Raw genomic sequence first — 11,183 nt, 5'->3', positions numbered from 1 at the left:
CCCCCCAAAAAAAAAAAAAAAAAAAAAAAAGAACATTAAAAATAAAATAAAAAAAAAAAACCAAGAATTATTTGGGGAAGGGAATTTCTTCACACGTGACTTCCAAAGGGTCAGGGGCATGGGGTGGTTGGTTCATTCTCCCCTAGGTGTGGAGAACGGATTCATCACCAGCATCATCCACTCGTGGTCCATTTCTACTCTGTGCTACTGATTTGGGGCATTCAGTTCAAATATAACTGCATCCAATCTCTGGGCTAAGACCAAAGTCGTTTCACACATGAAGTTGACTTAGTCCTCAGGGACTTAATCTTCTTAAGTTTTTCTTTAATTTTGGTTTCAGAATTTAGACTATCTTGTACAATGGTACAATTCGAATACGTGTCCCTGTTTTAATAAGTAAACACATCACACCTCCCTGTAGCAAAGAAGATAAAATAGAGATTCCTTCACAAGGTGCATTCTGTCTACTCTGGTTTCTGCTCATTTGTGCAGATTGCGCTGCTGTGCCTCCCTGCCTTGCACCCTGGGATGGGCCACAGCAAACTTCCTCCCCATCCTCAATACCCCAGGCCCTCTCCTTTCTGCACGCTATGCCTCCCGTGGCCAGGTTTCTCTTACGATTCTTCTCCATCATTTATTTCAGAAGTTAAGTCGTCTCAACCAGTGAACAGAAAAAGGAAAACAAGCTGGGATTCTGGAGAGGGGCTCAGAACACGAGCCTAGGGCTACAGATCCAGAAAGACGCTCGAGCTCGGCCGGGTCGGGGAGCACAGCGGGGTGTGGTGCCTCTGGCCCTCGGACTGACTTAGCGTGGCCTCTGAGAACCCAGGCCTCCCCGCGTTGCCTGGCTGCCGCCGGGAGCACCGGCCCGCGTGCACCTGCGCCCTGCCGCCCCTTTAGCTCAAGGAGTCATTTCTCCTGGGGAGGAACCTCTTGCTGTCAACAGCGCTGACCCCACTCACAGTAAGGTCCCAGTGCAGTGTGAGCCGCCGGTCCTCTTCCTGTTGTTCTCGGGGAAGCGAATCGTGCGCCTTGGCCAAAGTGTTGATCCGCAAGCCCAAAACGATGGTGTCACCTGTTCCTCCTGCCCTGGCTTCTTTCTTCCCAGCTCTGTCCTCGCTCTTTCTCCTGCTCTGTATTTGTCCAGCTCTTTCGCGTTCACAGCGTGCTTCCACGTTCCCTTTCCTTCTCATACCCTCTGTCTCCAGCTCCCTCTCCCCTCTCCTCCAGCTTTAGGCGGCGTCTTCCGCCTTGCTGGGAAGAGGGATTGAGAGCTCAGGCCCCAGAGTTAGGAGACCCAGTAGGACGCCTGCTCTGCTCTTCACAGGCAAGTAACCTGGGGAAGGTTATTCTGAGCTATACTTTCTTCACATGTCAGGTGGGGCTGATAATGACATCACAGGGTTGTTTTAAAGATGATGTGAGAGGGGGCGCCTGGGTGGCTCAGTCGGCCGGGCGTCCGACTTCGGCTCAGGTCATGATCTCGAGGTCTGTGAGTTCGAGGCCCGCGTCGGGCTCTGCGCTGACAGCTCAGAGCCTAGAGCCTGTTTCGGATTCTGTGTCTCCCTCTCTTTCTGACCCTCCCCCACTCATGCTCTGTCTCTCTCTGTCTCAAAAATAAATAAATGTTAAAAAAAATAAAGATGATGTGAGATAACCCTATACAGTGCTTGGGACGATGCCTGGTACATAGTAAGTACTCAAAAAAAAAAAAAAAGAGAGAGAGATACTTATTATCCATCCCTATTCATTTCCCTTCCCCTCTGGCCCTCCTTATCCTTCTGCCAGACTGAGTCTCTGTAACTGCATTTCAGTCACATTTTTCCTTCCCTAGAGACTGTCCAGGGTGCTAAACGGTACAGCTTTCCCCCACTTCATAGAACAGGTAAGACAGAAATGTTTGTGTCTTCTAGAAATTCATCTTAGAGAAGTGGGGCCAGAGACGGCTCTTCCTGCCGCACTGCGAGAGAGTCAGCTTCCTATCTCCCCAGAGAACCGGCCAGTTGAGGGGCACCGCCCACAGGGCTGAAAGCCAACCCACACTTGGAGCAACTTCTGGTCCCTGCTCCTACAGCCCGAGAGATATTCGGAAAGACTCATACCACTTCTGAAGCTCTTGAGGATCCTTGTCAGGTGGGGGTATTCACGCAGGTTAATTCGGCTGAAGAGCATCTGCAGAAATGACAGGTTGAACATCTTCTCCAGGTGGCTGAGGATATTGTACACCAGTCTGGGTACAGGGACCTGACTTCTGTAGGCTTCCATGGATTCCTTAAAAAATGGCATCAAGGATGGTGATGAATAATCATAAAATGGAATGGAAGTTTCTTTTACGTTTGTGGTTTGCTACAGCGTAAGAGTAGTATTTCATTCTTCTAACAAGGAATTTAACACAAACGTATAGGTAGACTCGAAGGCAGAGAAGTCATAGTTACACATATTTACTTCCAGAACTTCACCTATTTTTGGATGGTTGGTCGTAGGAATAAATAACTTAGCCGTCTTTAAAATAAGTCTGCTTTGTGAACCTTATTTTAGGTATATTTGAGGGCAGAGAGAAATTTGAGGGAAGGGAAGGTAGTCAAAGGCTCCTACTATGTAACTATGTCTCCCAGGCTCTGGGCAGAACTCTGTAGCAAAGGACCAATTAGTTGGTCACAAGTGGCAATTCTGTTGATCGCTTGTTAGCCTCTGTTTGATCTCTCTGTCTCTCTCTCTGTCTCTCTCTTACTCTCTCTCTTTGACTTGAGATGGCCTGAATGGGTTCTAGCCAACAAGGAAATCATCCAGAGAACTCCTCTTCCTGAGAAGTTGGCCAAGAGGAGAAACATGGCAGGAGAATTGATTGCACAACACTTACTGAGCACCTATTAGGCTTGTCCTTGGGTATATAGCAGTGGATAAGACCAGCGTGGTGCTACCCATAGTGACGGAAGGGACATTGTCGGGTAGACAAGATGAGCATTCAATAATAAACACAAATTAAAGAAATGCCCCGTTGCTTTTGAGAGAAGTGTTATGAAGGGAAAGCATAGATTTCTATGGGAAATCAATTAGATGAGTGGGTTAAGGAATCCTCTCTGAGGAGTGACATCCGGGCTATGACCCGAAGAAGGGTTGGAGCCAACCAGGCCAAGCCTGGGAGAAGAACACTCAACCACTGCTGCCCTTCCTTGGGCTTAGGGCTCAGGAAATACATAAAAAACAAAAATCATGAAAAGAATGCCATTTTTGTCCATATAGCCATATCTTCCAATGCCTGCTTTGCTTCAAGTCTGAAAGGACTGCGTACAACAAGCTCTTAAGAATTGGGAGGGTACCCTTAGTGGGTTGAATGGTGCCACCCTCCAGTAAGTTGTGTCCACTTGAAACCTGTGAATGTGACCTCATTTGGAAAAGGGGTCTTTGCGGATGTAATTAAGTTAGAATTTGAGAAGAGATCATCCTGGATTAGGGTGGGCTCTAACACACAATAACAAGTGTCCTTAGAAGAGAAGAGAAAAAGAAAAAATGGGGGAAAGAAAAGCTGATGGAGAGATTGATGTAGAGATGGAAGCAGAGATTGGAAGTGAAGTTTCTACAAGGATTTCTGGTGCCACCAGAAGGTAGGAGAGTCAGGGAACAGGCTCTCTCTTGGAGCCTTCAGAAGGAACCAACGTGGCCGCCACCTTGATTTTGTACTTCTGGCTTCCCAAGCTGTGAGGGAATAAATTTCTCTCGTTTTAAGGCACGTGGGGCGAAGTCGTTTGTACGGCTGCCCTTGTAACCCCATCTTTCCCTGAGAATGAACATTTTGGACTAGACCTTCCAAGCTCTAAGGGTTTGTGGTTTGAAACTTCAGTAACTGTTGGTGGGGGGGCTGGGCTGCCACGGAAAAGCAGTCAGCACGACTCACCCTGTACATCTTCTCAGTGATGAAGGAGTTGTCTCGGAGGCCTTCGAGGAAGGGAAATGGCTTGTGTATGGCATAGGCAATCTCCAGCTTCTGGTATATGAAGTGCTGGCGTAGAGTCTCTTCTAAGGCTCTGGTCATGGTGAACATCCTACGGAAGAGGCACGAGAAGAGAGGAAAGACTCTGGGAACTCGGGGAGCTGCTGTTTGTGCTCAGTGGGCATTTTCAGATCACCATCCTGGTCCCAAAGTCATCCTGTAGCAGTCTTCCTCAAAGGCTCATGGGTGTAAGAGGCAATGACAACGTCCAAGGACAATGGAGGCTGAAATTGACCAACAATAGGTTGCTGAAATCTCAAAGGGGTATTGGTAAATATGAGACAGATATTAAAAATAGCTTATAGGAGCAGCTGGGTGGCTCAGTCAGTTAAGTGTCCAACTCTTGATTTTGGCTCAGGTCATGATCTTGCAATTTGTGAGTTTGAGCCCCACATCGAGCTCTGCGCTGACTGTGTGGAGCCTGCTTGGGATTCTCTCTCTCTCTCTCTCTCTCTGCCCCTCCCCTGCTCTCTCTCTCTCAAAAATAAACTAAAAAATTTTAAAAAATTAAAAACTATAAAAGTCACTAATATTTATTGAGTATTTCCTATGTGCTGGACTTTATTATAAAGGTTTCACATGCAGTAACTTATTTGATCGTCACAAAACCCTTGCAAGATGGTTTCTATGATTTCACCCATTGTATTGTGAAGGACATGGAGACATAGAGATGTGTTATGAACTTGCCCTAAATCGCACAACTTGGAAGTGATAGAGGTGAACACATTCCGATGTTCCGCTTCTAGGTTTATGGTCATAAGTACTATGGTCTGTGGCTACACTGAACAGAGTTAAGGTTGTCTGGACCGCACCTTACGACAGACACTAGCAAAGCTCATGTAAGAGGGACCACCCAATGATGAGTAGAAAGATAGAAGCCCGATAATATTTGGAAACTTGAGTAAACCACCTACAACCTTCAACACACAAATAAGCCAAACATAAATAGACACGAAGGAGGTATAAGACGTGATAGGGGCGCCTGGGTGGCGCAGTCGGTTAAGCGTCCGACTTCAGCCAGGTCACGATCTCGCGGTCCGTGAGTTCGAGCCCCGCGTCCGGCTCTGGGCTGATGGCTCGGAGCCTGGAGCCTGTTTCCGATTCTGTGTCTCCCTCTCTCTCTGCCCCTCCCCCATTCATGCTCTGTCTCTCTCTGTCCCAAAAATAAATAAAAACGTTGAAAAAAAAATTAAAAAAAGACGTGATTAGTAAAAGGCTACTTAGCTGATTTATTATATGTATCAATTACATATCGCAGAACAGACATGTGCGTTTCCCATCCCATGCGACATTGATACAAATTAGCCATTGATAGGTCATGAGAAAATATCAATAATCATTAGAGGCAGAAAACCTACAGATGAATTCCTGACAACTTGTCAAGGGAATAGAAGTGTAAACAGAAAAACTCAATCACCCAGAGATTTTTTTTTTTTAAATGAAATAGAGATCCTGTTTTTCCTACTTCCTTTTGTGTATAATAGAAAACTGAACGGTAACTAATGACTGTTTCCAGGATTAATCCCAGTGGTAGATTGAGCAGCCCTGCTCTCTCCTCATTCCCACATCATTTACATTTGACAGAAGGAAAAAAACCAAAACATATTGTAAGAGTAAAGTAATCCACAATAGTGCTGGAAAAGAAAAGATGCCGCAGGGGGTCTATAATCATGAAGAAATACTGGAGATTGAGAACAGGTGGAAGAGAAATCTAGCAACCAGGATGCGGACAGAATCCATGATGTGGGGAAGAAAGTTGCAAAGGTAAGCACAGAGCCCCAGAAATCCAGAATGGTCACATGGTAACAAGAGGAAGTGACCCTGAGGTTACGTTTAGGATGATTATACAACAGCATTCAGAACATAAGATCCACCAGCTTCCTTATTCTTCAACTATTATGGTTCTCAAGAGTGAGAGCAAGGCACAGAGAGGTTAAGTAAATAGCCCAAGGTGGCAAAGCAGAGCTTGTCTGAATAAAGCCCCACTAAAGCTAGTGCATGATATAGGGTCTCATATGGGAGTGTTCAGATTTTTATTATGGGAACGAGTCTTAAAAATGAATAAGCAAAAGACAAACATCCATATGGGGAAAAAAAGCAAAAGGCTTAACTAGGCAATTAAGTCAAATGTGCAATAAATATATGAAAAGCATGGCAATTCTCTAGTAGCTGGAACAGTACAAAAGAAGACGATTTAATAGCATTTGCCTATCAGATTGCCCAACATAAAGACTAATCGCAATAACCACAGATGCTCCTGGTGCAAATGTAAACAGATCCAAATGTTCTGGAGGCGAAGTTAGCAATCAGGGTCAAACGCCCTAGAATATGGATTCCCTTGAGTCCCAGATTCCACCTCTAGGAATGCACTTCAAGGAAACAATCAAAAATGTGCTTAAGGAAAATATATAAAAATCTCATGAAACACTAGGGAAGAAATGAAGGGTTTCCTCCTCATTTTCTTTTTTCCACCAACCACATCTGGTCACTTGCACTGTGGATAATAAATGAGCTGCCCATTTGGGGCTGAGTGCAGAATCAACAGAGCACAGAGGAGGAGGGTAGAGAGCAAATCTCCCTTTCATCCACAACAACGGGCTAGACTTTAGGGCAAAAGGAGTTGAGCTGTGTTTCTGCTCCCCCCGCCCCCGACTCCCAAGTCTGTCCCCCTTTTTCATGGTCTCTGGTTAAACCCCACATACCTCTGTATCTTTGGAAGACAGTATTTTACAAGGAGAGAGTCTCACAGTTTAAAATAGCTGAGTTCCACTCTGTAGCTGCTGTCAGGAAATTAGCTATCAGAGCCTGATCACCCCAAATGAAGAATAAAGTAGCCGAGACAAAAACCCACCTGGAGGCTGGGTTTGCCACCTGCTCCTGCCCCTTCCCTGGTCAGGGGCTGGGGCAGGGATGGCTCCTGGAAGGCGGAGGGAACAGCAGGGGGACACCAGTGGGTGAAGCAGGAAGTCTGTGCTTTGCCACATGCAGTGGGGGGCCAGGCTTCCGGAGGAAAGAAAAGTGAAAGTATTTGGAGCTGATCGTGCAGGAAGCTGGAGGCAGTGCCTGCCGCCTCCCTCCATCTCCGTCCGTCCGGACACTTGTGAGGTTGCCGGGGCATTTAGGGGAAGCGGTGGGGGGTCCCGTCATGGGGTAGCCTGACGAGGGGTGTCCAGAGGGGAGGAGGCATCAGGGCCCAGCCCCAGGATCCACGGACAGGAGCTGGGGATCCACTATCTGAGTGCTTCCCTACTCACTTCTATTCCCCCAGGCTATTTCCCCCTCCTGTACTTTTGGGAGATGAAAATGTTCCTATGCTGAATCGGGGTGCTGGTAACACAACTGGATGAATTTACTAGAAATCATCGAACTTTAAGAAACAAACAAAACCCAGACGGGGAGGGGAGGTGACCCAGAAATGCCTATAATTTGTCAGGATAAAATTATTGCCTAAGAAAGTCGGGACAAAAGGGAACCTGAATATAAACTGAAATCATATAGAGGAAAATCATTCCTCTGGGCAGGAAAATGGCCGGGGGGCAGGCAGGCATTTGGGCGCCAGGAGCGTGAGGAAGTCAGGTCTAAGGCAGAGCCAGGGCCGGGAGAAGACTCTAGAACAGCCACTTCAAGGAAGATGGGATACGCCCTCCACACACACCCTTAAAGATGCCTTATGTGCAGGGACGCCTGGGAGGCTCAGTCCATTAAGTGTCCAACTTTGGCTCGGGTCATGATTTCAGTTTGTGGGTTCAAGCCCCACATCGGGTTCTGTGCGGACAGCTCAGAGCCTGGAGCCTGCTTCAGATTCTGTGTCTCCTTCTCTCTCTTCCTCTCCTCCGCTCGCACTCTGTCTTTCTCTCTCAAAAATAAACATTGAAAAAAAATAAAAATAAAGATGCCTTATGCACATTGGCACATAATGTCTGTGAGAGACCCTATGACATAGAAATCCGTTTAACTTAATTGGAATCAATAATTCTCAAATGGATTCAACCCATGGGCTCCCCTTACCAGGACACCCAAAAGCTCCTCAGATAAAAGGTGGGAAAAATGGTTCTGGCTTCTAAGAAGCCTCGAAACCTAGGTTCACCTGCTTGCTACAGAGGCACCAGCACAGCATATCCCACATGAGCACATTCTAGGTCAATAGGCTCAGCCCTGGTGCTGGTAGGTCACTCCTGTAAGGATGACAGAGGCTCGGGAGCCACAGGAAGGTAGCAAGCAGCACCGCGAAATGCCAGGACAGGAACAGGGAGAGGAGTTCAGTCCACTGTGCCCTTGTTACACTTCATTTACCTGAAACCCTCCACTTACCTGGGAAACCCCTTCATGGACATCCCAGCCTGGAAACAAGGATCTCCTCCTTTAGCCTGCCCAGAGGTAGATTACGCAAAGGCAAAGGAGTGGAAACAGAATGCCAGACGATTAGCCTAGAAAAAGATGTAAATAAGATAAAAGATGTTTCTATCTAAGGGACTCCTGCTTGGGAAAATGGTAATAATGGGAAAACGTCAGCTACCATATTCAGTGACATATATTCTGAGAATTTACTAAAATCGTGTACAATTCTTTTTTAGCTCAATTTTATTGGGGTATAAAATGCATTCATCTCAAGTGTACATTTAAGTGGTTGAGTTTTAACAAATGTAATCGTAATTACAATCATGACGTAGGCCATTTCCATCATTCCAGAAAGTTCCTTCGTGCCCTTTGCAGATAGATAGCCTTCTCCCCAACCTCGTCATCAGGCAACCACTGATGCACTTGCTGTTAGTACAGATTCGTTTTGCCTGTATCAAAGTTTTACATAAACGAAAACATGCAGTACGTGAATTTTGACGTGTGACTTCTTTGGGTCATCATAATGCTGTTGACATTCACCTCTGTTGCTGAGGGTCGGTAATTGATTCCTCTTTAGCAGGTGTGCTGGCCGACTCTTGTTCATCCTGTCCGATCACCATGATGTCACCAACGTAGCTGATAAGTGTGATGTTCTATGGGATATCCGGGGGACCCAGATGTCTTTGGACTATCTTATGACAAGGGGCAGGTGAGTTAATATAACGCCCAAGACAAAACTGTACACGAATGTTCTTATCTGTCATGCAGGAACTAAAACTCTTTCCGATCCTCCTTTTCTAACCAGGATGGAAAGAAAACATTTACCAGATCAATGCCCCCACACTATGTACTTGAGGTCCATGGAATGACCTGGGCTGGGGATCTTATTGCCCAGACTGCTTATTTTCTTATCCCAGTCTTTGGCCTTCTTATAAATTCTGGGAGTTACTTGATACACTTCTAAGAAATTGACTTTCTGTCCGAGTTAGCCATTATCAGTTTTGATTACTCATACCCCAAAACTCCAGCTGCTTATAAGTTGGTATCAGAGAATGAGTTGCCAGTGAAGAAACTTCACAGAAATAGGATCAATCTGAGATTGGTTATGTGACCTACCTGAACATAAAGTAGTGGACAGCCTATTAGCGTTCAAAGATGGGGGTTTGGTAGACTTTGGCAAGCAGGGGCAAGGTAGCAGAGTAACTTCTAGCACTGGATTGTGCTCAGGACTCTACGAGTCACTCCCTGATTCCAAGTGTGAGATCTCAGCACACTTAGCAAAATGGCGAGGAGTTTTTCCAGTAAAAAGAAAGCATTGACTTCGCTTCAGAGATTACCACCTACTTGGCCTAAATCTGGGTGGGAAAACAGAGAAAGGAGGGAGGCCAGAATCTTCTCATCCCACGGGTCGTATGGAAGAAAAAGAAAACAACTCTACCCCTGTGTTAGGAACCAGGGATTGTCTGATCGGCATAGATGGTCTCGGTCCAGGATACGTTATCCCAGAGAGATTGATTCTCTAGCGAGGATAGAGAAAAAACAAGACAGTGGGAAATGCAAGCTAAAACTGCAGCCTGTTGTTATCTGGGCTGATGCATGATATTGCAGACTAGGGCTTTCTTGTGAACTTAACAGAAGTACCCCTGAGGAATGCCAAAGACCTGTGCTTATAAGCAAAGGAAGCTGGCACATTAATGTCATTGCCCAGCTGAGTGGTGGCCTGGGCCTGCCTGCTGCTTAAGGGCAGGGAGAGGAGAGGGAGGAGACACCAGAGCGGGCTCTTGTAGTCTGTGTCCAGCCTTGTCTGGGCCACTGTGCCCCCTGGGAGGCCAAGAGCAGAGGACAGCCATGCCCCACAGCCACTTTGCCCCACAAAGCGAGGGAGGGAGAGAGGGAGGACGGGCAGGGACTGGTGGCAGGCAGTCCCGTGCGTGTGCAGCACCTGGTAGGCACACACACCCCACCCGCTGGAAAAGATGTCCTCGGCGGTATCCTGGAATCTGGAATCTGTCCCAGCCAGATTCATGTTCACTTCTTTGGAGGCAAGAGAGAACAGAAGTGGGCAGAAAGGTAGAAATCTCTGGCCCTCTATACTTTGCAAACATGTCTGTGCAAATTTCCAGCACATCCAGAGTGAGTCAGGAGAAGCAGGATTCAGTGGAACATACTTTGGAAACATCCTGCTTTGCCTCTGCCTCCCCAGGCCTCGCCTGCTTTGGCCACACTGCTCTGACTAAGGTCCTGGAAACTGCACATGCCCCGGCTCCCATTTATCTGTCCTACCTGCATTTCCAGTGTTCGGTTTTGCTTTTTCTAGTTGTGCTTTGCTCCCATTTCTTTTTCTTCCAACTTTATGCTGCTCTAGTGTGTTTTTGTAAGTTGCTTCAAATCCTTTACAGAATGAGGGCCGCTATTGGTGAAAAAATTACATACGGACATAATGTACAAACGCACTTGGTAGCGGGGCGCCTGGGGGGCTCAGTCTGTTAAGCATCTGACTTCGGCTCAGGTCATGATCTCACGGTTCGTGAGTTCGAGCCCCGCGTCGGGCTCTGTGCTGACAGCTCAGAGCCTGGAGCCTGCTTCGGATTCTGTGTCTCCCTCTCTCTCTGCCCCACCCCTGCTCTCTCTCTCTCTCTCTCTCTCTCTCTCTCTCTCTCTCTCACACACACACATACACACACTCTCTCGCTCTCAAAAATAAATAAACATTAAAAAAAAACCCACAAATCATATCGTCCTTTAAGGTCTAGGTAATGTCAGTTCCAAACCCTTTCCCCATCCCACGGGAAGCCTGTCTCTGTCCTTGAGATTTCAATGACTAGCTGAAGCTCAGTTTTTTCTAATCACCGAG

The 11,183-nt window shown here is 46.8% G+C and overlaps 2 protein-coding genes across 15 annotated transcripts in view; one reads left to right on the top strand and one right to left on the bottom strand.

The window, feature by feature from the left end:
* The window catches only part of LOC121014460 (sp110 nuclear body protein), a 32,465-nt gene extending 25,498 nt beyond the window's left edge, over positions 1-6,967 (bottom strand). Inside the window, 3 exon segments of the mRNA XM_040450765.1 lie at positions 2,103-2,271; positions 3,896-4,215; positions 6,843-6,967. Of these exon segments, the coding sequence (XP_040306699.1) occupies positions 2,103-2,271; positions 3,896-4,042 (316 nt within the window). The 5' untranslated portion in view covers positions 4,043-4,215; positions 6,843-6,967.
* A 7-nt stretch (positions 6,968-6,974) lies between these two features.
* Positions 6,975-11,183, top strand: part of LOC121014459 (nuclear body protein SP140) — a 67,267-nt gene continuing 63,058 nt past the window's right edge. For 7 of the 14 annotated variants that reach the window (XM_040450762.1, XM_040450755.1, XM_040450749.1 and 4 more), the window contains exons 1-2: positions 6,981-7,091; positions 8,910-9,038. The gene's annotated coding sequence lies outside the window, so the exon portion shown is untranslated. Of the gene's footprint in view, positions 7,097-8,906; positions 9,039-11,183 lie in introns of all 14 variants that reach the window. The other 7 variants (XR_005783227.1, XM_040450763.1, XM_040450764.1 and 4 more) reach the window with 4 other exon arrangements.

Source organism: Herpailurus yagouaroundi, unplaced genomic scaffold (assembly GCF_014898765.1).
Source record: "Herpailurus yagouaroundi ecotype Mexico unplaced genomic scaffold, PumYag 202, whole genome shotgun sequence".
In the NCBI taxonomy this organism is placed as follows: domain Eukaryota; kingdom Metazoa; phylum Chordata; class Mammalia; order Carnivora; family Felidae; genus Herpailurus; species Herpailurus yagouaroundi.
This window is presented reverse-complemented; position numbering and strand designations above follow the sequence as displayed.